Below are 27,705 nucleotides of genomic sequence, written 5' to 3'. Positions count from 1 at the left end.
AAGTAAAATGCCCAAAGTTATACAAGTGGGCAAAATACAACTGAAATAGTTCAGAGCTTATACTCTCAACCTCTAAACTAAAACTGGCTTTAGTTTTCTTTTCTGTAAAATAAGGGGGTTGAACCAATTAAATCTCTAAGATGCTCTTTTCAAATTTTGTAACTGCTTATCCAAGGTTAGATAGGCATTTATATTTATTCTGTTTCAAGGCTCTGCTTACTGCTATGATAAAAAACAAATGCCCAATTCTAACCCACCAGAAATGTATTTATTTTGTATGGCTCTTAATCAAAATTAATATTTCTTCAAAAAAAAAGTCCATGAGCTCCCTGAATTGTATGCAAAATTTTTACGTATACATGCATATTCCCCACCTTGGAGGGAGAGAGTTTATAACCTTTTTTTTTAAGAGGGTTTATAATCTTACAGAGGATTCTCCATAGGTAAAAAAACAACAACAACAACAAAGAATAAAATGAACAAACAAAAAATCAACCATTAATATGTATGATCTTCACTTTCTCCCTCTCACTTCCCTTTTTTCTTATTTTTTTCTGTGTATACCTAGACCCACACTAAACTTGACAGGGTCACAATGATGAACATATATTCAAAACATATTCTAGGGAAGGCATATTTATTGCCTGGCCCAATAATACTTTAGCTTTTAGATATCTCTCTAATTCTCTTTTTACAACCATGTCCAGTGTTTATTCATAAATGTGCCTGACCTACCTGAAGATTATCACACATCTCTTGGCTGTATGTTAACCGCTGAATTTCAGTAGGAGAGACGAGGTATAATGCCTGGCCTTCATTGGTAAAACAAAATGTCCGTGCTATCCTCATGTCTGTCAGTGGCAAATAATTAACATCCAACACTGGGCGAAGACTAGGTAGGCTGAATGGAAAAAAGCAAATCCACATTTCATATTCAGGTTGTTAGAAGCTTTAATTTCTCTGTGTAAAATATGCAGACCCTTACATAAAAAATTATTTTTATACCACTATTTTATGGTTGTTTCTTTTTATTCTCTTGAAGTCTCAATGGTAAAAAAACTAGACTTTCACATTAAATCATATATACACAAAAAATCATGGGCCCCATCCTTTATCTTAATCCACACAGATACTTAGCAGATATCCTTGGAGGCTGGATTAAATGCAGTGGCCAGCAATTTCAGGATACTTTTTGCAGCATTTCACAGGTTCCTACAATATGGTTATAGTCTTTGGTTATGGCAGAAACACCATAGCTAGAAAGTGGCTGACTGCATACTTGGCCTACTATCTCCTTTCAAGGCAAAACTCCTGAATCTGAGGAGGTTATGCACTGATGGACACGTGGAATGGATCCAGTTCACTGTGCCTGGCAATGGAGTGGCTTTGCTCCCCATTCCTCTACTCCCTCTATACACAAGATATGAAAATTACCTATAACTTAGGTCACCTGCGCTGAAGGCATGATGAATAAATAAACATGGTTAAGGTTATAAGGGAATGAGAATAAGTTACAGATAATAGAATTTGCATAGCCAAATGAATACCACTCATCTCAAGTGTCTTACCAAATGGCTATAGTCTTATCCTAATGTTGTAGCCCATGATTTTGCCTATTCATTAGAATGTCCGTTTGGACCTGAACAATTCGTCTCCCTTTCTTTTCTCAATAGAACTTAGTTTCCTCAAGATATTTTACAATCCTTAATACTGCTCAGAACTTGAGTTTTGAAGAGAGTATAAAGAATGTCCCTTTGGATACTGCCATGAGCCAGTTTTGCAAACTACTGAAGAAAATTAATCTCATTGCTTTTAGATCACACCTCTAATGCCAAAAGGAGAAAAATAAACTTGTCATTAAATCTCAAGCTTTGAAATCATTCAACTGATTCTGATGTGTATAATGATTTTAAATTATCCCAGATCATAAAACCAGTACCTTGAAAAAAAAGTACTGACTTCTCTTATGAAAGTAGTTTGTAATTACAAGTTAAGCCTTAGAACTTTATCATATAAAATGGGACCTGAAATCTGTGCAGTTGGAATAAGCTTTCCATGAGGTTCTAGCAATATATTGTCCAATATGGTAGCCATTAGCCATATATGGCTATTGAGCAGTTGATATGTGTGTTGCGTGAACTGAGATGTTCTGTAAATGTAAATTATATACTGGGTTTCAAAGACTTACATGTTATGGCATTTCAAGTAATTAAGATCTTTAGGATATGAGTCCAAAACAAACCCAGTTACACAGACTTCCATGATAGATTCAGTCAAATTAATGGGTGGCAGTGGGCGAGGGATTCCAATGGACTTTTCTGATAAACTACATTATTTATGTAGCATAATAAAAGTAAACCAAGAAAACAAAAATGGTGTAATTACTTTAGGTAGGAAAAGGAAAACAGTAATTCAATTGCTAAAGACTAGGAACTAAGTGATTTTAGTATATGTGCTGCCGAAGTAAGCAAGGAACTACGTGATTTTAAAGCTGAAAAATAGATTTTTTTCTGTGCAGGGGACACTTTATAAGGAAAAAGTTCACAAAACTAGCAATGGTTCTCACTAAAAATGACTATCACAGCCCAGTTTGAGAACTCATTTATAGATAAGCCTCTAGTATCCCTTTCTACTATTTTCTAGGTCTGGGTACATTAGCATATAAACAATCATTAGCTACCTGCCAACTATCAGAAAGGTAGGACTTGAGAAGAATGGACTCAGTATAGTTCATTTCTGATAGGATCTGGAAAGATCTAGGAAAATACTTAGCATGGGAAGATGATCAATTGGTAATGCCAATTCAAAGGATTCAGTTCTTCAAGCCACATATTATTCCCTAGTCACAACTAATATATTACTAAAATCATCCCAAAGTAATTTCCTTTCAAATATTTTTGAAATCCTCAGGAACACATGAAAATTTTCCACTAGGACATAATATTAAAGTAGCATTATCATGTAAAGCAGCTTTTACAAAGAGCAGAGGAAGACAGAGATATCATCTTAACTCTCCTGTTGTTATGACTCCTGTTCTTTTTTTAAACTCTATTGTTTTTATTTCTCAAGAAATTTCCCTTCTCAAAATGTCAATGGTAGCACATATTTATTTAAATGGAAATTAATTTGCAGATATACCCAAAATCATTTGAGAAAACAAGACACACTAAAATTTTACAAAAATAGGGTAATCACTATCAAGCTAAAAATCTCAGTTGTGAGAACAGTTTAATGTCTTTTAATTTAAAATAAAAATTTGGAGTGACTAAATGGGAGCTTAGGGGAGGGCAGGGTATGGGTGATACACATTTTTTTTTCCCTCAAACCTAAGGCATTCTAGGAGTTAAGTCATCATTTTCAAACAAGACTGGAATGATTTTCATGACAAATACCGAAAAAGTTTGAGAAAGAGAAACCAGATAAGAGAAAGAACCAGAAATATCTAAGAGAATGAGAAGACAATAAATGTTTTTATTTTTTCAAAACTTTAACTACTTTTCCTTGGGTTACAAATCTACTCATGTCTCCCCTATTTAAAGAAAATAAAACAGTAAAAACATTCTTGAAAACCTAGTTTTGCTCTTGAACTGCTTTCCTGTCTCTCATCTCTCTTTTTAACCACAAAATTTCCTGAAAGAATAATCTATACTAAGGATTGGCAAACTTTTATTAAAGTGCCAGATGGTAAATGTTGTAGGCTTTGTAGGTCATAGGGTCTCTGTTACAACTACGCAACTTTGCCTTGTCTTGCAAAAGCAGCCAGACATTATGTAAGCAAATGGGTGTGGCTGTGTTCCAAAAAAACCTTTATTTATGGACATTGAAATTTGAACTTCATATAATTTTCACATATTATGAAATATTCTCTGATTTTTTTCAACATTTTAAAATGTAAAATCCATTCTTAGCTTGCAGGCTGTACAGTATCAGATTAGAGGGAGGGCAGGATAGATATGGTCTGTGGGTGCTAAGTTTGTCAGCTCCCGATCTCTACCACTGCCTCTAGCTCCATTGAAAATTTAGTTTTTGCCTCCACCATGCTCCTAAGATTTGCCTTCTCAAAGATCACTAATACCCTGTTAGTTGCCAGGCCTAGTGTTTCTTCTTCTACCCAAATTCTTTGGCCTCTCTGCTGTATCTGACTACCTCTTGACCATTGTCTTGGTGGTCTTCTATCTTTTGTTTGGATATTCTTCTACCGTTTCATGAAGTTATTCTCATCCTTTTCCTATGTCTCTGATGACTTCTCAATATCCTCTGCTGGATTTTGTTTCTTTTCTACTACATAAATGTAGAGATACCCTCAAGTTTTTGTTCCCAGATCAGTCTATTTCTCCTTTCTTTTTATACTGTCTTCTCTGATGATCTCATTCACTGCTGTAATTTTCACTAATGCATTTACATAGATGACTTCCAAAGCTGGATCTTCCATATTTTTCTAGGAGCCCAGACCTTAAATTGCTTGCCAAACTTCTGTGGGACGGCTTGAAAGCACCTCAAATGCAAGGCATTCATTCTCAAACTTCTCATTATCAGCTTTTCCAAATTCTCATAACTTTCCCATCTGCTAATGACATCACTGTTATTCAAGTTCATAAAAATTTTTTAACCTTTAAATTCTATTCTAATTCTGAGATTTAACGATCTCCATCACCTTCACAATCAGTTTTACATTCAGCAAGTTTCCCTTAATTATCCCTCACATCTGTTTCTACCTTGCTTTCTATATAACTAACATTTTAGTTCAGAAGACCATTTCAAGCTCTCCATATAATTTCTTAATGTATAGCTAGAGCAGGTTAGCTACTAACTGATTAATATCAAACTCATTAGCCTGCCATTAAAGGTCCTCAATTATTTACCCCAATCTACTTCTTCAGTTTACCTTCCTCCCAACATCTCCTTTTTAATAACATATACCAACTATCTCATGACTTTGAATTCTGAGGACTTAGTTTATGTCTAGAAGGTTCAACTTGTGTATCTTATCTCCCCCAATTTAATAGTAACCATTTTAAGGACTAGGACTATGTTTTTACTAATTTTTATATCCTTCACAGGCCTAGTATAATGCTTTACTGTCTCAGTGATTTTTGGAACCAGGTGAGTTATTAAAACAAATGATAGTGACTTCTACACAGATTATGTTTATTATGTGTTTGTTGAACTCATAAAATCATTAGGTAATTAATTTTGTATCTAATGAATTTTATTTTAATTTATTAACAGTATAATGAAATCTCTCAGCTGACATCATATTATTATGGTTGTCAAAGGGCATAAACTTCCAGTTATAAGATTATTAAATTCTGGGGATCTAATGTACAACATGATGACTTATAGTTAACCATACTGTATTGTATACTTGAAGTTGCTAGAAGAGTAGATCTTAAAAGTTCTCACCACACACACAAAAGTAACTGTGAGGTGATAGATGTGTTAACTAACATTATTGTGGTAGTAATTCCACAATATATACATATATCAAATTATCATGTTGTACACCTTAAACTTACACAATGTTATATTTCAATTGTAGTGACAACTTTTAATATGCTGTTCAGTGCTGGTCTCACTCTTTCCTAGACTTGCAACGTCAGGCAAATTTGAGCTTTAATTTATTAACATATGTAAAATGGAGGATGCAAATACTACTTTGTTTTCCTATGTCCTACAGAAATCATAAGGACCAAATTTAACTCTGTATGTAAAGTTCTTGTGTGGATTATAAAACATAGTAAAAGTAAGTTCATTTCTTTCCCTTATACTTTATTCATTTTTATATTTTATGCGTAGCATAATATCTGAGAGATAACATATGTTCAGTAAATGCTTGTGTATTAATGTGTGAATGACTAGAAAAATCACTCATTCCTTAGATTCCTTGAAATCAATTAAAATATATATTTCATTCACAATGCAATGCATTTTTAGCAAAAGCAAAAAATAAAAAAATAAAAACCCCATAGTCTCCTCAAATTGTCAAATAATGAAACATTCACAAACATAATGAAGCAATAATCTCAGGTTGCTTCTTGATTGCACATTACACATATACTTTTCAGAACTGTACCTTGGTCACACTGTTGTGATTACCAGATAATTTATAAAGAAGGCAAGTACCTCATTATCATGATATGCCCATTGGCACAAAAGCATGCCAAGCAGGCACTGTTACACATGACCACCACATCTGCTTGCAGTATAAAAGATGTCTCGGTGATGTTATGAACATAAAGACAAGTCTGAGAAGGCAGTGAGAAGACTTTGGCTTGTTTTTCTGAGCAGATTATTGTATACTGATGATCTCCTATTTCTTGGGATGGAGAAGGGCAGTTCATGACCAGTTTCCTTCTCCAAGATTTTTCATTTTCATCTACGTTGTTTGGATCCCTCCAAACTTCATATGGCGGTTGCATTAATCCGCCATTTCGGTCCATACAGGAGAATGTTAGCACAGCTCCTTTCAGTGAGAGGAATGTACCTATAAAAACAATTTCATATCACTGGCATGTGAAATTCTTTCTAAAACAGTTGTTATTCATTTATGGGCAGTAAATGTTTTATACTGATAATTTACATCTATAGTGTCATAATATTGCAGTAATATACATGTATCAGTAGATTTGTGAGTTCATCATTTGCAATTTCTTGGCATCATAGAATGTTAGGTCTAAAAGGGGCCTAAGACATCAACTTGTCAAATCCTTTCATTTTATTAATGAGAAAATGGAGACCCAGAAAAGTGATGAGACTTGGTGCATGTCACATGGCAAGTTAGTGGTTGAGCCTGGACTAGAACTCAGGTTTCCTAATTTCTAATCCAGTATTCTTTTACCATACTATATAGACCCCCTTAACATCCTTTTTTAAAAAGCAAATTTTAGAAAATTTATAATTTTCATTTATTGAAAGAAGTTCAACTGAAAAAAATCATACCATCTGATTCCATTTCCTTATTTCTTAGGCTCATTTACTAGAAAATGTTTTTTTTTTTCTTCTGAAATTGAACACCTAGAATAAATTTCATGAAATTTTAACATATAGAGTTCATGCTTGCAATTTTGATTGTATTAAAAAGTCCTTTGGCTCTTAGGCAGGCTTATGCATCTTTATACAGAAAAGAAGTTTACTCACCTGGATTCTCCAAGTTTGAATATCCATGCCCAATTATTACCTATGGGTGTTTTTGCCAGTCCCAGAGGACAGGATACTATAAAACTTAAGAGGTAACCTGCGATAGATTGATCTTTGGACATTATCAGACTGTCCTTAAGCAATGCCCCAGCAGTCTTTTTCTTCCTTTGTCCTCTGACATCATGCAGAGAGAGTAAGGGGATTACCCCAGGCTGATATGGCTCAAGAGTGTACATACAACAGACACTCGAAAAAGGATGATAAATAAAAATACATTCCATTTAGAAAGTACTCTATAATTTAACGTACTTAAAATTTATCAAATTTAAAATAACATGTTTAGGTGATTTAACATCCCAGTAGTGTTTTAAAATCCACTTCAAAACTAAGAAGCCTGTAAATGTCCTACAAGGGTAACTGAAGAAAATAGGAGAGCAGGGTTTAGGCGCTTCAGTGTGAGGGTCAAGGAATAAAAGAACAGTTGTCCCAGTGTCCCATGGGGAAAAAAGATAATGCCAAAAGCATTAGACTTTTACTTGGTATGAGGAAGATTTTGAGAATAGGGTGTTGTAATCTAATTTTCACTTAACAGGATCACTCTTCCTGCTGGGCATATTCTAAAGGGAATCAAGGTTGAACAAAGGGAGAACAGTTAATAGGTTAGTACATTAAATCAAGGCAAGAAATAGATAGAGGTTTCCTCCAATCAGGTGGTAACAACAGAGATGGTGAGCAATGATCAGAATCTGAGGATACTATCAAGGTCAAACCAACAGAATTTGCTAATAAACTGGATTTAGAGTGTGAAAGAAACATAGTGGTCCAGGATGATTCTAATGTTTCTGACCTGAGAAACTGGAAGGATGGAATTGCCATTAACAGATGTGGGAAAGAATATGGGGGAAAGGAAAAGAATACCAGGAACTCAGTTTTGGATATGTTAAGTTTGAGATGCTTATTAGACATCCAAGTGGATGTTAAGTAACTGGATATCTATGTCAGAAATTTGGAGATGGTTACAGACTATAAATACAAATATATGACCCATCAGATTATCAATGGCATTTAAAGTCATGAGGCTGGTTGATTTCATTTTGGCCTTGAATATAAATAAAAAACAGAAAAGGTTTGAGCCAGTCTTTGGGCATTCTGATGTTTTAAGTCCAGTGAAATGAGAAGGAACCAGCAAAGTGGACTGATAAGGAATGGCTAGAAAGTTAGGAAGAAAAGTACGTAAATATAGTGTTCTGGAATCCAAGTGAAGTGTTTTTAATGTAGGGACAATGGTGAACTGTTTAATATGTTGCTGATATGTCAAGTAAGATGTGGCCTGAGAACTGACCATTGGATTTAGCCATGAGTTCAGTGGTGACCTAGATAGAAGTTTTTATTGATTGGTATGGGAGAAAGCTTGGAGACGAGAGAATGGGAGAAGGAAATTTGAAATAGTGAATATAACACAAACATTTCAAGGAATTTTGCATTAGAATGGAGACGAGAGAATGGGAGAAGGAAATTTGAAATAGGGAATATAACACAAACATTTCAAGGAATTTTGCATTAAAGAGAAAGAGATGAAATGGAGCATTTTGGGGGATAGATTCAAGAGAGTTTTTCTATTTTATTTATTTATTTAAGATTTTATTTTTTAGGGCGCCTGGGTGGCTCAGTTGGTTAAGCGACTGCCTTCGGCTCAGGTCATGATCCTGGAGTCCCTGGATCGAGTCCCGCATCGGGCTCCCTGCTCGGCGAGGAGCCTGCTTCTCCCTCTAACCCTCCCCCCTCTCATGTACTCTTTCTCTCTCTCATTCTCGCTCTCTCAAATAAATAAATAAATCTTTAAAAAAAAAAAAGATTTTATTTTTTAAAGTAACCTCTACACCCAACGTGGGACTTGAACTCACAACCCTGAGATCAAGAGTCACATGCTCTACCAACTGAGCCAGCCAGGCACCCCAAGTTTTTCTCTTTTAATGGGAGAAAGAACAGGATATTTGTATGCTGATCTAGCAGAAAGATAAGTATTTATTACCATTATAATTACACAATTAGGTGTAATAATATAAATATAATGTAATTATATAAAGGAAACAGAGGAAAAGTTGCTGGATTGACTTTCTTGAGTGTACAAGTAGAGAAGTTGGCCAAGTTGGGAGCTTACACAGTTTAGTCATAATAACAGGAGAGAATATAGAGACCATGGAGAGATAAGCAGACAGGAGATATAGATGTGGTGGTTGAAGTTGTTATCTGCTTGTTTCAATTTCCACAGTGAAAGAGGACACGTGGTCATTAGCTGACACTGAAAAGAGCAAAGGAGGTATTGGGGGTTTGAGAAGAGTGGAGAAATATAATTGCTCAAGAGCATGGGAGAGAGGACTAGGGAAATATAGTAAATATAATCACCCAGCAGCAAAGGAGCCTAGTTGAAGTTATTAATGATTTATTTCAAAATGAGACTATTTATTGTGTTTATATATTTTTCTCTAGCCATGTTCAACTACACAGGCATAGAAATAAAGTAGGTAGAATTAAATTTAACCAGAATTGTGATTAAACTGAATTTTCATGTGTAATACTGTGATTTATATTCTGTGTCTGACACAGAGCTCCTAAAACCCTTGGAATTTCTAAATGCGAGGGCAACACAAGTGTCTTTTATTATGTTAATGAGGTGACTTTTGGACCTCACCCAAGGATGGGGGCTAGTTGCCTGAGGAACCAACAATGTGATTAGAGGTTAGGACTTTTAGTCCCACTACTTCCCCACCACGGGGCAAGGAAGGGGTGGGGGCTGGAGATTGAATTCAATCACCAGTGGTCAATGATTTAGTCAATCATGCCTATGTAATTAATGAAGCCTCCATAAAAACTCAAAAGGGTTGGTGAATAGGTGGAGGTGCAGGGAGAGTAATGCTCCTGGAGAAGGCTTGGAAGCTCTGTGTTCTTTTCCCTACTCATCTCTTCCATCTGGATGTTCATCTGTAAATTTTAATAATAAGCAGGCAAACGGTAAGTAAACAATTTTCCTGAGTTCAGTGTGCCACTCTAGCAAATTAATTGAACCCAAGGAGGGGGTTGTGGGAACCCCAGATTTATAGCCAATGGGTCAGAAGCACAGGTGATAAACTAGACTTGCGACTGGTGTCTAAAGGAAGGAGAGAGGGCAGTTTTGTGGAACTGAGCCCTGAACATGTGGGATCTGATAGTTATTTCCAGATAGTGTCAGAATTGAGTTAAATTGAACATCCAGCTGGCGTTGCAAAGAATTGCTTGCTATGGGGAAAAACCTCCACGCATCTGGTGTCGGAAGTGTTGTGAGTGTGGAAGTAGCGTGAAACTAGAAGAGGTACACAGGACAAACACAGAAGGAGGAAGCACTGGGTTTTTCCCTAAACAGGAGCCAAGAATTGTAGCTTTTTCCATCCCAGCATGTAAAGTTGCTTTTGTAGAATCACCTGGGAGCTCGTTAAAAATGCAAATCCTCACACTCCACCTCAGACCTACTGAATTGGAAACCCTTGGGGCGCGGGCCAATAATCTGTGTTGTAACAAACCCTCCAAGTGATTCTGATACAGACTAAAGGGATAACTACGGGGAATGGATAATCTTTCGGTGCTTTTCCATTCTCAATGGAAAAATTCAATGATTTAGTGCACTTCAAATTTTCATATCATTGAATTTGTTGTCAAGAAAACCACAGTAGATTAATGTGAAAAGCTTCCTTAAAAAGGAGAAGTGGGCTTTTCTGTGTTGAGTGGCTTTTGATTGCTGATTCAATCTCCTTGTTAATTATAGATCTGTTCAGACTTTTTATTTCTTCATGATTCAGTCTTGGTAGCTTGTATGTTTCTAGAAATTTATCCATTTCTTTTAGGTTGTTCAGTTTATATGCATAATTATTGTTCACAGTAGTAGTCTCTTATGATCTTCCAACTAGGCTTTCTCTCTTTTCCATGGTTATTTATAAAACACATCTGAACCTACCTTCATAGTTAACTCTTTTATGTAGCTCTTAAAAAATACTTTTTTTAAAAGAGCAGTTTTAGGGTTACAGAAAATTGAGTACAGAATTCCCATATACTGCCTTTGTCCTTTATTATTAACATCTTGTATTAGTGTGGTACATTGTTACAACTGGTGAGCTAAAGTCTTGAAAGAACTGGAGAATAATGACAGAAAATTGGAGAAGACAGGTTCCCATTATGGATCTTTAAATAGTCAAGGAAAAGCTTTGCAAATATTAACTAACCAGATACCACATTATTAAGTTAAATCTCTACTTATTTTGTATTTTGCCATCATTTTTAGTCTATGTTTGTTAAGAACGGTAAAGGACTTTCCCATAATATTGAGAGATCTGTTAAATTAGTTCCAGATCTGTTTATTTCTAGGCTTGTGACATAGAAAACCATATTTGTTAGACTATCTCTTAGAAAATTGTCTTCCACTTACAGTTGTAAACTTGTGTACACAGGAGTTAGATTTTCACCTTTAAACTTGTAAGGAATGCCTGGCACATATTAGGTGTCCAATATGGATAATAATTTATTGAGTTAAATAGTGGATTGAATTAGCATTTAATAATTCATTATGACCTCACTGATCTGGCTCTAATTCAACCACTGTAAGAGAATTGTGCATATTTCCTTAAAATTAGGAATGTAGTAAAAGATATTTTCTCATCATGAAGTATGTTTAACTTTTAAAATACAATGCATTTTATGGGCTGAATTGTGTCTCCACCAAATTCATATGTTGAAGGCCTAAACCCTAGTACTATATTTAAGGTAGAGTTTATAAAGAGATGATTAAGTTAAAAGGAGGTTGTTAGAGCGGGCCAATCCAAACTGGTGTCTAAGAAGAGATTAGGATACACAGGGAGACACCAGAGGTACATGCATACAGAAGGACAGCCATGGGAAGACATGGTAAGGGTGGCTATCTACAAGCCAAGGACAGATGCCTCAGAAGAAACTAGACCTGCTGACACCTTAATCTTGGTCCTCTAGTCTCCAGAAGTAGGAGAAGATCAGTTTCAGTTGTTTAACACACACACACACACACACACACACACACATTTATCTAAATTTGCCACACTAGTAGAGAGCTGACTATTCCACCTACAATAAGTAAAAATCTACAAGAATTTAGCACACCAGTTAACAAAATATAATTCTAACCTAGCATTCTATATATATGCATTCTTTTAAAATAAAATTCCTTATCCTATATATTAATAAAATTCTTTATTTTTTTTACTTAAAAACTATCTGAAAAACATCATACACTGGAAATACAAAGTAAAAGTTATTGAGAAGAACAAATTTTAAAATATTCAAAGGAATTGCATAAGGAATCACACTCATCTCTTCTTTGGAAGGAAGGAAAGATAATTCAAGAGAATACAACATATGCTTTAGCAAAATACTCGTAACTTATGTTAAATTCTTTAGGCACTAGGATAAAAAGGAAAGAAATTGTGTGGCTTGCCTTTGAAACAAGATGGGAAGGTTACCAAGGACTTTAGAAAGCTATGTCAAGTCAGACTGCTTTTAGATTAATTGTTCTGAGTTCTTCAGGGATGATTAAAAAACACTCATAGGCTCTGATCTGGCATGGAACTTTGGAGAAATAATTCAATTCATTAAATACTTTAACTTTTGCATTAAGGTTTTCCTTAGTGCTTTTCAGAAACCTTTTTCCCAAGGCATTGTTTAGGTGGGCAGTTCCACAGTTTCCTACCATAGAAATAATTATATTATTTTATCCTAAGGAATGGTAAGTTGCTGTATGACAAATATTGGGATAGTATACAATTTATGAAATTTTCAATAGTTTCCAGTATACAGAATACTTACAAACTTTATTCCAGATCAATATAAATTAATGTTATACCTTATCTTATATCTAACTGTTAAAAAGTAGCAATTGAGAAATAAAATTCCTTACCACTTGGCAATACCATGACTGGCTCTGTAAATCTTTGTTCATCTGCTGAAGGTAGGTTCAGGGAGATGATTAAAACCATTCCCAGACTAGTTCCAACAAACAAACAAGGGGAGACCGTAGGGTCATTTTTCCGAGCAAAGGATTCCATGAAGTATAGTGCTGTAATTGCTTCTTTCGAATCTTTGTCAATACTGGAGATGCTAGAGCTTCTAGAACGATTATAGGAATTTTCTCGGCTTTCTATAGAAATTCAGAAAAACAAAAATTGTCAGTGTATTTCCATAACAAGTAAAGTCAGACTTAGTACATGAAAAACAAAATTATGAAGGGGAAGTAGAATTTGATTCCTTGTTAACTGATCTGGAAGACTGCTTGTCCAGTTCATCAGCTTATTTTGATAATGAAGAGATTGAAGTCCAGATATGTAAATCACAAACTTTGGCAGAGCTGGAACTAGAAGTTGAGTCTCCAGAGTTCCAGTTCACCAGGTTTTTCTCCCTACATTACCTCACAAATTAGTTGAAATTTTCTGGTCTGGAAAAAAAAATATTTAGTCTGAGTAGTCAAGGTTACAAGAATTTCTGGTACCATTTTAATTATGGTTCCCTTCTATCTCTCAATTGTTGAAAATAGTCCTAATGATTTCTTGGCAATTCCCACCTACTGACAACATTATGGCTACTTAACTGAAAGGTCACAAATGTTCTTGGTGAATACATTTCCCTAACTGACATAATTTTTGGTTTTGCTATATTTGGAGTAACTGCAGTTGTAAAAATTGGAGTATTTACCAAGGCCAAAGAGCAAATGCTATATCCCTGAACTACTTTCAGGTTACCAACTTGAATCCAAATCCAGTTCTAACTTTACCTAGAACCAAATAAGAAGCTGTAGACAGGACCATCTCGTTGTTAATAGTAATCTGAGAGGGCTTCAGCCCACCTAAAGGAAGTAGGATGGTTTCAAGTTTTCCTGCTCATCAACATTTACACATGTGCACACTCCAATAAGCATAAAAGAACCCCCCCACCCTCAGTTAAATACTACTGGAATGTTTTGTTCTTATAATTGCTCCAGAGTTCAAGTTCCTCATATTCTTTTTTCTATTCCTTTCTTTCTTGATAGGTCAAGTGTGACTCATTTTTATAAAAAGAGACTAAATATAAATTCCTTAGACTCTTCTTTTTCTAAAAAGCAAAATATAGTATTCCTAATCCCCCTCTTCTATCCCTCAACAAGTTTGTAAAAATAATTATTTGTAATAGAATTTAGAGATGAGAGGGAGCTTGGATATAATCTATACAATTCTATAGATTTGGAGACAGAGACATAGAGTTAAGCAATTATCCCAGAATCCAGTAGAAGTTAGAGGCAGAAATGTCTAAAACTCAAAATTCTCAACTCAACCCAGTGATTAAGAGTGCTACTTCTATAACCTTTACATTTTGCTTCTATTATAAAATTCCTAGCTAATATGCTTTTGAAGTTTTTCCATTCGTGGTTCATCAACATTCAAGTTTGTTACTCATACACCTGTGAGAGAAATAATCTCATCTGCACATCCATGAACCAGATTTAGTATGGTATAATACTAAACTTTTAAATTTTTTGTAATTTAAAAAATTTTTTAAATTTAAATTTTTAAATATAGGTCATTACTAAAAAGTTTTTGAGGAGTGGTAAATGGGGAATTACTTTATAGAATAGAATTACTATAGAAAATCTTCTAAGATTATTTTTTCCTATATCTTTCCCCAAAGTTTTTTGTCAGCAAGACTGTAGCAACTAAGTTACAAGATTCCTTTTTTTTCTCCCTCTCTAAAAATTTCTGGCCTTCTAGCTCTTATACTTTAATCCCTGTTCCAACACTCATTCCATAAACATGCAATTAATCCTTCCTTTTAAAAACATATGAAGATTGCAAACTTTAGAACTTAAGATTTTGCCTTTTTCTTGGTCATACTCACTTGACAGTTGAGGAAATGAGGGTTGCAAGACATTAAATAACTATCTACTGATAGAGACACTGAAAGGCTTACCATTGAGATGGAAGGAAACTCTCAATTGCTGCTGGGAGTGTAGAGAACTGATTAAGGCATAGATCTCCCCTCGTACAGAGGAGGTGTCTGCCAATAAGCACAGCCATTCTGGTTTTAGAGATGAAGAAGGAGGTATAGTGAGGAATGATTTGGAGTCATGGCCACAGCTTGACCAGCTCTCAGTCACTCATTGCCTAGAATTGACTGTAGTTTTAAAGTATCTTTTACACCAAGACCTACATCCCTTGTCCTCTAGCTCCCATTATCATGGCATATCAAATTTTAATTGTATCCACAAAAATTTGTATGTTTAACTTACCTTCTGTTGTGACTGGTAAAGCAATTTCCATGCAAGCAGCTGATTGTGCTTTCCGAAATGGTGGTCTTCCAGGACCCCAGCGATTTACTTTTGAAACATCAGCACTTGACAGACGTTTTCCAGAACTGCAACTCTGAGAGGTTGGACTTGTGCAGTGTCCATTTACATGATCTGTATCAAGAGGAAGAAGGCACCATAAATATCATAATTAATTCTTCATATAAAGGAACCCAAATATGTAGATTAATGAAGAGTGAGAATTCCTTTTTTTTAAACCATAGAAAGATGGCTAAGCCCTTGCTATTTTAAGATTAGTCACATTTTCAGTAGTTAGCCAAAATTTCATAAGATTTTTATTACATATAAGTTCATTTTTAATATGTGGTTAATTAACATAGCTTAAAATTTATTCTATATACCCATTAAGTATTATACCATTTAATGGCATTACAAAATAGGTTATAGTATTTGACTTTCTTTTGCATAATTTAAATATACGCCTATTTATATAAGTTTTGGAAGTACCTTCCAGTGCTTGGAGTTTAAAACATAGAATGGAAGCATCTCACTTTGTAGTTGCAAATAATACTTAAAAATATTGATTCTAGAGCCAGACTGCCTGGGCTCAAATCCCAATTCTACCATTTACAAGTTGTACAAATTACTGAAGTCTTCATACTTTAGTTTCCTTTTCTATAAGTTGGGAATATTATCTACCTCATGGAGTTTTTGTGATAATTCATGTCACATGCCAGAACACTTCTTGGTATATGGTAAATTCTGAACAAAAATTATTACTGTCATTCTTGTTTCAGACTATTTAAATTGCTCATGTCTAAGGCAAATAGTACTATTTATTTAGAGCTAGCTTATGAATTTATCTCTGTTTTGATAGAACTTAAAAACTTGGAAATAATGCCACCAAAAATAGGTCTTTTTTAAATGCTAATATATAGGGTGCCTGGGTGGCTCAGATGGTTAAGCGTCTGCCTTCGGCTCAGGTCATGATCCCAGGGTCCTGGGATTGAGTCCCGCATCGGGCTCCTTGCTCAGCAGGGAGTCTGCTTCTCCCTCTCCCTCTGCCTCTCCCCCTGCTTGTTCTCTCTCTGTCTCTCTTGCAAATGAATAAATAAAATCTTAAAAAAATAATAATAAAATAAACAAATGCTAATATATAATATTTGAAACAACATCTCATAGTTCTGTAATATTCAGAGTACATTTAAAAATGTACTTCGGTCATTCAAAGGACAATAGAGTTAAATGGAGAAAATCCTGTTTAACGTCCATATGGTACTAAGTGTCTACTCCATTATAGCCTTTTTGTATTGCAGAGTTTGAAAAAAAATTGTCCATTTCCTGGGTTTCCTTGTGCAAGGATGACAATCCAATTACGTTTCACCATTCATATGCATTAGTGTGTTTTGCTATTTTTTAAAAAGGAGAGTTAACATATTTATTAAATATTGAAATACCAGGCACTTCATACACATTACCCATTTGATCTTCACAACAGCCCGGCAAAGTAGATGCTTTATTATCCTGATTTTGCAGTTGAAAAAACTGAAGCTCAGAAAAAAGGTTTGGAAAATTGTCTAATATTATACAAATAGTATTCATGGAGGCAGAATTTGGATCCAGATTTTCTCACTTAGTGTCTATATGCTTAAAAACTGGGCCACAGGGTCAGCTAAAGTATTTGGTAAGGGATAGCAATTTTGAAGACATATTTAGTAGGGTTTAGGAGTGGCCTGTGTAATGCACATTGAGATCCATGCTTTTTGGGTCCAGTCATCTTCCATATTAACACAGATCTTGGGATTCTCAGGATTCCCAGATGGAAAGGCAGAAATATCCCTTAATGAGTTAGTCATGGGGAAGCTGAAGTCAAGAGCTCTACCCCTCCTGCACTATCAAATGTAGTCTGATAAATAGGAAAACACTGAGAACAATAGCTGGCACTAACAAAGACTTAGAATGAATTAAAAAATGGCAACTTTGGTGGCCCAGTCAGTTAAATGTCTGACTCAATTTCAGCTCAGGTCTTGATCTCAGGGTCATGAGTACAAGCCCTACATTGGGCTCCATGCTGGGCATGGAGCCTACTTAAGGAAAAAAAAAAAAAAGAAAAATTGGGTACAAATTGCAAAAATAAACCCCCTTCTGCATACGGCTGTTAGGAAAAGTTGCCCCTTCATCAGGCATGATTGCCTTGGTTGGAGGACACGTTGGTTTGTTAATTGACTTAATGTTGGTTTGCTTGATTAATTTGTTTTAGCAGGAAAAGAATTTATGGAAGGATATTAGGCCGCTGAAAACCTCAAGGAGAACCTGTAAGGTATACTCAGAAGCTTTGCAGGCCAAAACAGTGCCCAACCACACTGGAGTTACTATTTTAGTAAAGAACCACTGTTAGTGGCTCAGCATTGATGATGCTGGAATTAGATATTAGGAGCTGTGCTATTGCTGGCCAGGTACAGCAGGACATCTCTGCCATCATAATCACCAAAACTGAGGTTTATGTAATTTTTAATTTGTCTTCATTTTAGTGTTTTTTGACTGTTCTTGTTCTCTACCTTTTTGCTGACATATTGAGATTTTTAAGCTCTTATTTTTAGGATTTTTTTTTTTTGTGAAGAATTTTAAGCTGAAGACCTGGGTGTACTGAATCACAGACTTCCCTTGATCAGCGTAATTTTTATCTCCAGTTTTAGTTTGATTCTTCTACAGCAAAATTTTCATAGCTATGATTTTGTTGTCAAAGCTAAAAGTGCTTTGAATGAGCACAGGTTTATATACCTTGAGTTTAATGTTTAGTTTCTGAAATCCAAAGTTTCAAAGAGCTTCTTTCTCTTCATTTCTCCATAATTACCCATTTATTCAAGTTTAACTTACAATTTGTTCATTTAAAAGTAGATGTTTAAAACTACTTGGGACCAACTTTACAGTTTTAGGGAAAATAATCTCTTACTAAAAACATTGCCTAAGGCTTTGTCAGTGATGAATAGAATGTTTTAACTTGCAATAACTATTCTTAAAATTTCAGCTTCAATGAGGTATAACTGACATATAAAATTGTAACATACATAAAGTGTACATCATGATGATTTGATATAGATCGGGAAAGGATTCCCACCATCTAATTAATTAACATGCCTATCATTTCACATATTTATTTATTTTTTGGTGAGAACATTTAAATTCAGCAAATTTCAATTACACATTACAATGTTACCAATGATAGTCATCATGTTTTACATTAGATTCTCAGAACATACTCAAAGCCGAAAGTTTGTACCGTTTTACAAACCTTTCCCTATTTTTCCTACTCCCCAGCTCCTGGCTACCACCTTTCTATTGTTTGTATAACTTCTATTTTACTTTTTAAAAAGATTCCACATATAAGTGATACCATGCAGTATTTGTCTTTCTCTGTCTGGCTTAGTTCACTTCACGCAATGCCTCCATTCATGTTGTTGCAAATGGCAGGAATTCCATTTTTCTCATAGCTGAATAATATTCCATTGTGTATATATATACCACATCTTTATCCATTCATCCACTGACAAGACACTTAACGTTGTTTCCCTATTTTCACTATCGTAAATAATGCTGAAATGAACATAAGAGTGCAGACAGTCCTTCAATATACTGTTTCGTTTCTTTTGAATATATACCCAGAAGTGAGGTTGTTAGATTACATGGTAGTTCTATTTTTAATTTTTGAGGAACCTCCTGCATATTAAGGGCAAGATAGCTGGTTTGTAGAAGCACACCCTGAATACCCCTGTTAATCATTATCTTGAGAATGTATAGATCCCGTGCATCTTCTCTGTTATTTTCCACAAGCAAGATAGGTAGAAAATGTGCTGTTCAGCATTTCAGGTCAAGGGCTCCAGGGTTGGCCAACCTAGAGTATCTCCTTGGTAATGCAGAATGTCCAGGTGGTGGGCTTTTATCTCTTTGGAACATTTGCCATGCAAGGAGGGGCAAAGCTACAGAGAATTGCTAGGATAATTGCTACACTATAAAAGTTTGCTGCATTTAGTTTCCAGCCGCAGATGCTTTGTTCAGTTGGCCACTCCTGGACTCCCTGTACTTAAGTTCCCCCAATAAACCTAGGTCTCGATCGCTGTCTTTGGGTCATTCCTTTGTTCTCGCTGGGTCATCACCCACACTTGGCTGAGAGTCTACAGAAATGTGGCTACACACCTCCATATTGTTTTCCATAATGGCTGCAGCAATTTACATTCCTACCAACAGTACATAAGGGATCCCTTTTCTTCACACCTTCCTTAACACTTGTAATTTCTTTTTGATGATAACCACTGTAAAAGGTATGAGTGATAGCTCATTGTGGTTTTGATTTGCATTTCTCTGATGATTAGTGATGTTGAGCACATTTTCATGTAACTGTTCACCATTTGTATGTTGTCTTTGGAAAAGTGTCTATTTAGTTCCTCTGCCCATTTTTAAAAATTTTATTATGTTATGTAAATCACCATACATTACATCATTAGTTTTTGATGTAGTGTTACATGATTCATTGTTTGTGAATAACACTCAGTGCTCCATTCAATACATGCCCTCTTTAATACCCATTACCAGGATAACCCACCCCCGTCCTCTCTAAAGCTCTCAGTTTGTTTCTCAGAGTCCATAGTCTCTCAGGGTTCGTCTCCCCCTCCGATTTCCCCCCCTTCATTTTTCCCTTCCTGCTATCTTCTTCTTCTTTTTTTTTTTTTTAACATATAATGTATTATTTGTTTCAGAGGTACAGGTCTGTGATTCATCAGTCTTACACAATTCACAGCGCTCACCATAGCACATACCGTCCCCAATGTCTATCACCCAGCCACCCCATCCCTCCCACCCGCCACCACTCCAGCAACCCTCAGTTTGTTTCCTGAGATTAAGAATTCCTCATATCAGTGAAATCATATGATACATGTCTTTCTCTGATTGACTTATTTCGCTCAGCATAATACCCTCCAGTTCCATCCATGTCTGCAAATGGCAAGATTTCATTCCTTTTGATGGCTGCATAATATTCCATTGTATATATACACCACATCTTCTTTATCCATTCATCTGTTGATGGACATCTTGGCTCTTTCTGTAGTTTGGCTGTTGTGGACCTTGCTGCTATAAACATTGGGGTGTACATACCCCTTCGGATCCCTACATTTGTATCTTTGGGGTAAATACCCAGTAGTGCAATTGCTGGGTCTTATGGTAGCTCTATTTTCAACTTTTTGAGGAACCTCCATACTGTTTTCCAGAGTGGCTGCACCAGCTTGCATTCCCACTGACAGTGTAGGAGGGTTCCCCTTTCTCTGCATCCTTGCCAACATCTGTCGTTTCCTGACTTGTTAATTTTAGCCATTCTGACTGGTGTGAGGTGGTATCTCATTGAGCTTTTGATCTGGATTTCCCTGATGCCAAGCAATGTTGAGCACTTTTTCATGTGTCTGTTGGCGATTTGAATATCTTCTTTGGAAAAATGTCTGTTCATGTCTTCTGCCCATTTCTTGATTGGATTATTTGTTCTTTGGGTGTTGAGTTTGATAAGTTCTTTATAGATTTTGGATACTAGCCCTTTATCTGATATGTCATTTGCAAATATCTTCTCCCATTCTGTCAGTTGTCTTTTGGTTTTGTTGACTGTTTCCTTTCCTGTGCAAAAGCTTTTTATCTTGATGAAGTCCCAATAGTTCATTTTTGCCCTTGCTTCCCTTGCCTTTGACGATGTTTCTAGGAAGAAGTTGCTGCGGCTGAGGTCGAAGAGGTTGCTGCCTGTGTTCTCCTCTAGGATTTTGATGGATTCCTGTCTCACATTTAGGTCTTTCATCCATTTGGAGTCTATATTTGTGTGTGGTGTAAGAAAATGGTCCAGTTTCATTCTTCTGCATGTGGCTGTCCAATTTTCCCAATACCATTTGTTGAAGAGACTGTCTTTTTACCATTGGACATTCTTTCCTGCTTTGTCAAAGATGAGTTGACCATGGAGTTGAGGGTCCATTTCTGGGCTCTCTATTCTGTTCCATTGATCTGTGTGTCTGTTTTTGTGCCAGTACCATCCTGTCTTGATGATTACAGCTTTGTAATAGAGCTTGAAGTCCAGAATTGTGGTGCCACCAGCTTTGTTTTCCTTTTCAACATTCCCCTGGCTATTCAGGGTCTTTTCTGGTTCCATACAAATTTTAGGATTATTTGTTCCATTTCTTTGAAAAAAGTTGATGGTATTTTGATAGGGATTGCATTAAATGTGTAGATTGCTCTAGGTAGCGTAGACATTTTCACAATATTTGTTCTTCCAATCCATGAGCATGGAACGTTTTTCCATTTCTTTGTGTCTTCCTCAATTTCTTTCATGAGTATTTTATAGTTTCCTGAGTACAGATTTTTGCCTCTTTGGTTAGATTTATTCTTAGGTATCTTATGGTTTTGGGTGCAATTGTAAATGGGATCGACTCCTTAATTTCTCTTTCTTCTGTCTTGTTGGTGTATAGGAATGCCACTGATTTCTGTGCATTGATTTTATATCCTGCCACTTTACTGAATTCCTATATGAGTTCTAGCAGTTTTGGGGTGGAGTCTTTTGGGTTTTCCACATAAGGTATCATATCATCTGCAAAGAGTGAGAGTTTGACTTCTTCTTTGCCAATTTGGATGTCTTTTATTTCTTTTTGTTGTCTGATTGCTGTGGCTAGGACTTCTAATATTATGTTGAATAGCAGTGGTGATAGTGGACATCCCTGCCGTGTTCCTGACCTTAGGGGGAAAGCTCTCAGTGTTTCCCCATTGAGAATGATATTCGCTGTGGGTTTTTCATAGATGGCTTTTATGATATTGAGTTATGTACCCTCTCTCCCTATACTCTGAAGAGTTTTGATCAAGAAAGGATGCTGTACTTTGTCAAATGCTTTTTCTGCATCTATTGAGAGGATCATATGGTTCTTGTTCTTTCTTTTATTAATGTATTGTATCACATTGATTTATTTACGGATGTTGAACCAACCTTGCAGCCCAGGGATAAATCCCACTTGGTCGTGGTGAATAATCCTTTTAATGTACTGTTGGATCCTATTGGCTAGTATTTGGGTGAGAATTTTTGCATCGTGTTCATCAGGGATATTGGTCTATAATTCTTCTTTTTGATGGGGTCTTTGTCTGGTTTTGGGATCAAGGTAATGCTGGCCTTATAAAATGAGTTTGGAAGTTTTCCTTCCGTTTCTATTTTTTTGGAACAGTTTCAGTGGAATAGGTATTAATTCTTCTTGAAATGTTTGGTAGAATTCCCCTGGGAAGCCATCTGGCCCTGGGCTTTTGTTTGTTGGGAGATTTTTGATTACTGGTTCAATTTCCTTAGTGGTTAGAGGTCATTCAGGTTTTCTATTTCTTCCTGGTTCAATTTTGGTAGTTGATACATCTCTAGGAATGCATCTATTTCTTTCAGATTATCTAATTTGCTGGCATATAGTTGCTCATAATATGTTCTTATAATTGTTTGTATTTCTTTAGTGTTGGTTGTGATCGCTCCTCTTTCATTCATGATTTTATTTATTTGGGTCTTTTCTCTTTTGTTTTTGATAAGTCTGGCCAGGGGTTTATCAATCTTATTAATTCTTTCAAAGAACCAGTTCCTAGTTTCTTTGATCTGTTCTACTGTTCTATTGGTTTCTATTTCATTGATTTCTGCTCTGATCTTTATTATTTCTCTTCTCCTGCTGGGTTTACGCTTTATTTGCTGTTCTTTCTCCAGCTCCTTTAGGTGTAGGGTTAGGTTGTGTATTTGAGACCTTTCTTGTTTCTTGAGAAAGGATTCTATTGCTATAGACTTTCCTCTTAGGACTGCCTTTGCTGCATTCCAAAGATTTTGAACAGTTGTTTTTTTCATTTTCATTTGTTTCCATGAACTTTTTAAATTCTTCTTTAATTTCCTGGTTGACCCATTCATTCTTTAATAGGATGCTCTTTAGCCTCCATGTATTTGAGTTCTTTCCGACTTTCTTCTTGTGATTGAGTTCTAGTTTCAAAGCATTGTGGTCTAAAAATATGCAGGGAATGATTCCAATCTTTTGGTACTGGTTGAGACCTGATTTGTGACCTAGGATGTGATCTATTCTGGAGAATGTTCCATGGGCACTAGAGAAGAATGTGTATTCCGTTGCTTTGGGATGGAATGTTCTGAGTATATCTGTGAAGTCCATTAGGTCCAGTGTGTTATTTAAAGTCTTTATTTCCTTGTTGATCTTTATGTTAAAGTCCCCCAGTATTATTGTATTGTTGTCGATGTGTTTCTTTGCTTTTGTTATTAATTGGCTTATATAATTGGCTGCCCCCATGTTAGGGGCATAGATATTTACAATTGTTAGATCTTCTTGTTGGATAGACCCTTTAAGTAGGATATAGTGTCCTTCCTCATCTCTTATTATAGTCTTTGTTTTAAAATCTAATTTGTCTGATATAATGATTGCAACCCTAGCTCTCTTTTGGTGTCCATTAGCATGGTAAATCATTTTCCACCCCCTCACTTTAAATCTGGGGGTGTCTTTGGTTCTGAAATGAGTCTTTTGCAGACAGCATATCTATGGGTCTTGTTTTTTAATTCAATCTGATACCCTGTGTCTTTTGATTGGGGCATATAGCCCATTTACATTCAGGGTAACTATTGAAAGATATGAGTTTAGTGCCATTGTATTGCCTGCAAGGTGACTGTTACTGTATATTGTCTGTGTTCCTTTCTGGTCTATGTTACTTTTAGGCTCTCTCTTTGCTTAGAGGACCCCTTTCAATATTTCTTGTAGCGCTGGTTTTATGTTTGCAAATTCCTTTAGTTTCTGTTTGTCCTGGAAGGTTTTTATCTCTCCTTCTATTTTCAATGACAGCCTATCTGGATATAGTATTCTTGGCTGCATATTTTTCTCATTTAGTGCTCTGAATATATCATGCCAGTCCTTTCTGGCCTGCCAGGTCTCTGTGGATAGGTCTATTGCCAATCTAATGTTTCTACCATTGTAGGTTACAGATCTCTTCTCCCGAGCTGCTTTCAGGATTTTCTCTTTGTCTCTAAGACTCACAAGTTTTACTATTAGATGTTGGGGTGTTGAACTATTTTTATTGATTTTTGAGGGGGGTTCTCTGTGCCTTCTGGATTTTGCATCCCCATTTCCTTCCCCAAATTAGGGAAGTTTTCTGCTCTAATTTGCTCCCATATACCTTCTGCCCCTCTCTCTTTCTTCTTCTGGGATCCCAATTATTCTAATATTGTTTCATCTTATGGTATCACTTATCTCTCGAATTCTGCCCTCGTGATCCAGTAGTTGTTTATGTCTCTTTTTCTCAGCTTCTTTATTTTCCATCATTTGGTCTCCTAGATCACTGATTCTCTCTTCTGCCTCATTTATCCTAGCAGTTAGAGCCTCCATTTTTTATTGCACCTCATTAATAGCCTTTTTGATTTCGACTTGGTTAGATTTTAGTTCTTTTATTTATCCAGAAAGGGTTTCTCTAATAACTTCCTTGCTTCTTTCAAGCCCAGCTAGTATCTTTAAAATCGTCATTCTGAACTCTAGTTCCGACATCTTACTAATGTCCATATTGATTAGGTCCCTGGCAGTCAGTACTGTTCTTTTTTTTGAGGTGATATTTTCCATCTTGTCATTTTGTCCAGAGGAGAATAGATGACAAAATGCTAACAGGGTAACAACGACCCCTGAAAAATATACACTAAACAATCAGAAGAGACCTGAAACTAGGGGAAAAGAAAGGGAAAGAAAGAAAAAAGAAAAAAAAAAAAGAAAAAGATAAAAACAAAACAAAACAGAATATGATCAGATATGATCAGGCTGGTGCATAGATTACTGCCACACACTAGATTTTGGGCGTCTTTTGGTCTGTTAGAAGAAAGTGCCTCCCAAAATTTTAAAGAAAGAAAAACTTGTATATGTACAAAAATAAGGGTTAATATGATGAAGGGATGGAATACGACTGTAAAGATGAAAATTATAAAAAATTTTATAAAAGGAATTGATAAGAAGTTGTTTGAAAAAAGAAAGAAGAGGATTTAAAAAAAAAAGAAAAAAAAAGGGAGAGAATGTGATCAGGCAGGAGACTAGAACAAAGCCATATACTAGAGATTTAGGGTATATTTTGGTCTGTTAGAAGAAAGTGTATCCCAAAATTTTAAAGAGAGAACAACTAATGTATAGATACCAAAAATAAGGATAACTACTAAGAAGGGATAGAATATGACTCTAAAAATGAAAAATAAAAAAGATTTTAAAAAAGGGATTGATAAGATGTTTATTGAAAAAGGGGAAAAAAAAATTAAAAAAAAAAAGAAAATTAAAACAATTAACTTTGAAAGACTAAAGAATCATGGGGAAAAAGCCATGAATTCTATGTGCAGTATTCCCCTAGCGCTGGAGTTCTGCCATTCTCATTGATCGGTAAACTTGGTCTTGGCTGGCTGTTCTTGCTGATCTTCTGGGGGAGGGGCCTGTTGCCATGGTTCCCAAATGTCTTTGCCGGAGGCTGAATTGCCCCACCCTTGCCGGTCTGGGCTAAGTAATCTGCTTGGGTTTGCTCTCAGGAGCTTTTGTTCCCCACAAGCTTTCTGTACAGCTTTGGAGGACGAGAGTGAAAATAGCAGCCTCCCAATCTCCACCCCGGAGGAGCTGAGAACTTGGGGCCCCGCTCCTCAGTGAGCCCCCAGAGAAAAGCAGTCAATAACTCCTGTCTCCCCAGTCTCTGACCGCACTCCGTGCTCACCTGGGCTGTGACTGAGCATTTGTATCTCTGGCACATGACCCTGTGTGGAGTCTCCAAACCCAGGAGATCCCTGCGGTGCACTCCCGTGCCGCTCCTCCTGGGGCAGGAAGGGGAGTCTCCCCAGATCTGCCGCTTATTGGGTCCCTGCTGGAGGAGCAGTGGCCCGACTGTGCCGCGGATCACAGTTTATGGCAACCCTGAGCTGAGATCCCGCGCCTCAGCTCCTTCTCTGCAGCCGGCTTCCCCGCTCCAATACCTGGGAGCTCTGCGCACTCAGGCACCCCTGGTCTTTCTGTGACCCTGAGGGTCCTGAGACCACACTGTCCCAGCGAGGGTTCCACCTCCTGCTTAGCCACTGGAGTGACATCTCTCAGTGGAGCCGACTTCTAAAAGTTCCGATTTTGTGCTCCGCTGCTCTATCACTTGCCAGTAGCGGCTGACCGAGGCCCCCTCCCCCGCTGTTTATCTTCCCAAATATCGCCTCGGATTCACTTCTCCGCACTTCCTACCTTCCAGAAAGTGGTTGCTTTTCTCTTCAGAGAGTTGGTGTTATTCTTTTCTTCGATCTTCTGTTGAGTTCGTAGGTGTTCAGAATGGTTTGATCCCTCTCTAGCTAAATTCCTGGGACCAGATGAAATCCAGGTTTCCTACTCCTCCGCCATCTTGCTACTCTGCCCATTTTTTCTTTAAAGTACGCTATACGCCCAACATGGGGCTTGAACTCAGAAGCCCTAGATCAAGAGTTACATGCTGTGCAGACTGAGCCAGCCGAGCACACCCATCTGCCCATTTTTTAATCTGATTTTTTTTTTTTTGCTATTGAATTGTATGAATCCTTTATATTTTTTGGGTATTAACCTCTGATCAGAATCATGATTTGCAAATATTTTCTCCCATTCAGTAGATTGATTTTTCATTTTGTCAATGGTTTCCTTTACTATACAGAAACTTTTTAGTTTGATATAGTCCCACTATATCATATTTTTACTTACTTATGCATATTTTTGCTTTTATTGTTTTTGCTTTTGGTTTCAAATCCAAAAAATTACTGCCAAGACCACTGTCAAGGAGCTTACCACTTGTGTTTTCTTCTAGAAGTTTTATTGTTAAGTCTTATGTTCAAGTCTTTAATCCATTTTGAGTTGATTTTTGTGTATGGCATAAGATAGTGGTTCGGTTTTGTTCTTTTATATGTGGCTGTACAGTTTTCCTACCACCGTTTATTGAAGAGATGATCCTTTCCCTATTGTATATTCTTGGCTCTCTTGTAAGTTAATTGAATATATATGTGTGTGTATACACACACACTTATTTATAAGTGTATATATATATATATAATTTATTTATTTCTGGGCTCTCTATTCTGTTTCATTGATTTATGTGGCATTTTGGCGTCAATACCATACTGTTTTGCTTGCTATAGCTTTGTAATATAGTTTGAAATCAGAAAGTGTGATGCCTCTTTTTCTTTCTCAAGATTG

General features: G+C 36.3%; 1 protein-coding gene across 1 annotated transcript in view; it reads right to left on the bottom strand.

Annotated features, from left to right (window-relative positions):
- Positions 1-27,705, bottom strand: part of STXBP5L (syntaxin binding protein 5 like) — a 432,652-nt gene that overhangs the window by 15,471 nt on the left and 389,476 nt on the right. Inside the window, exons 22-25 of the mRNA XM_032406647.1 lie at positions 15,449-15,619; positions 13,091-13,330; positions 6,124-6,484; positions 736-901 (exon numbers count right to left, since the gene is read on the bottom strand). Coding sequence (XP_032262538.1) covers positions 736-901; positions 6,124-6,484; positions 13,091-13,330; positions 15,449-15,619 — 938 coding nt within the window. The remainder of the gene's footprint in view (positions 1-735; positions 902-6,123; positions 6,485-13,090; positions 13,331-15,448; positions 15,620-27,705) is intronic.

Source organism: Phoca vitulina, unplaced genomic scaffold, assembly GCF_004348235.1.
Source record: "Phoca vitulina isolate PV1807 unplaced genomic scaffold, GSC_HSeal_1.0 scaffold8, whole genome shotgun sequence".
NCBI lineage: Eukaryota > Metazoa > Chordata > Mammalia > Carnivora > Phocidae > Phoca > Phoca vitulina.
Note: the sequence above shows the minus strand (reverse complement) of the source record. Positions and strands in the feature narration are given on the sequence as shown.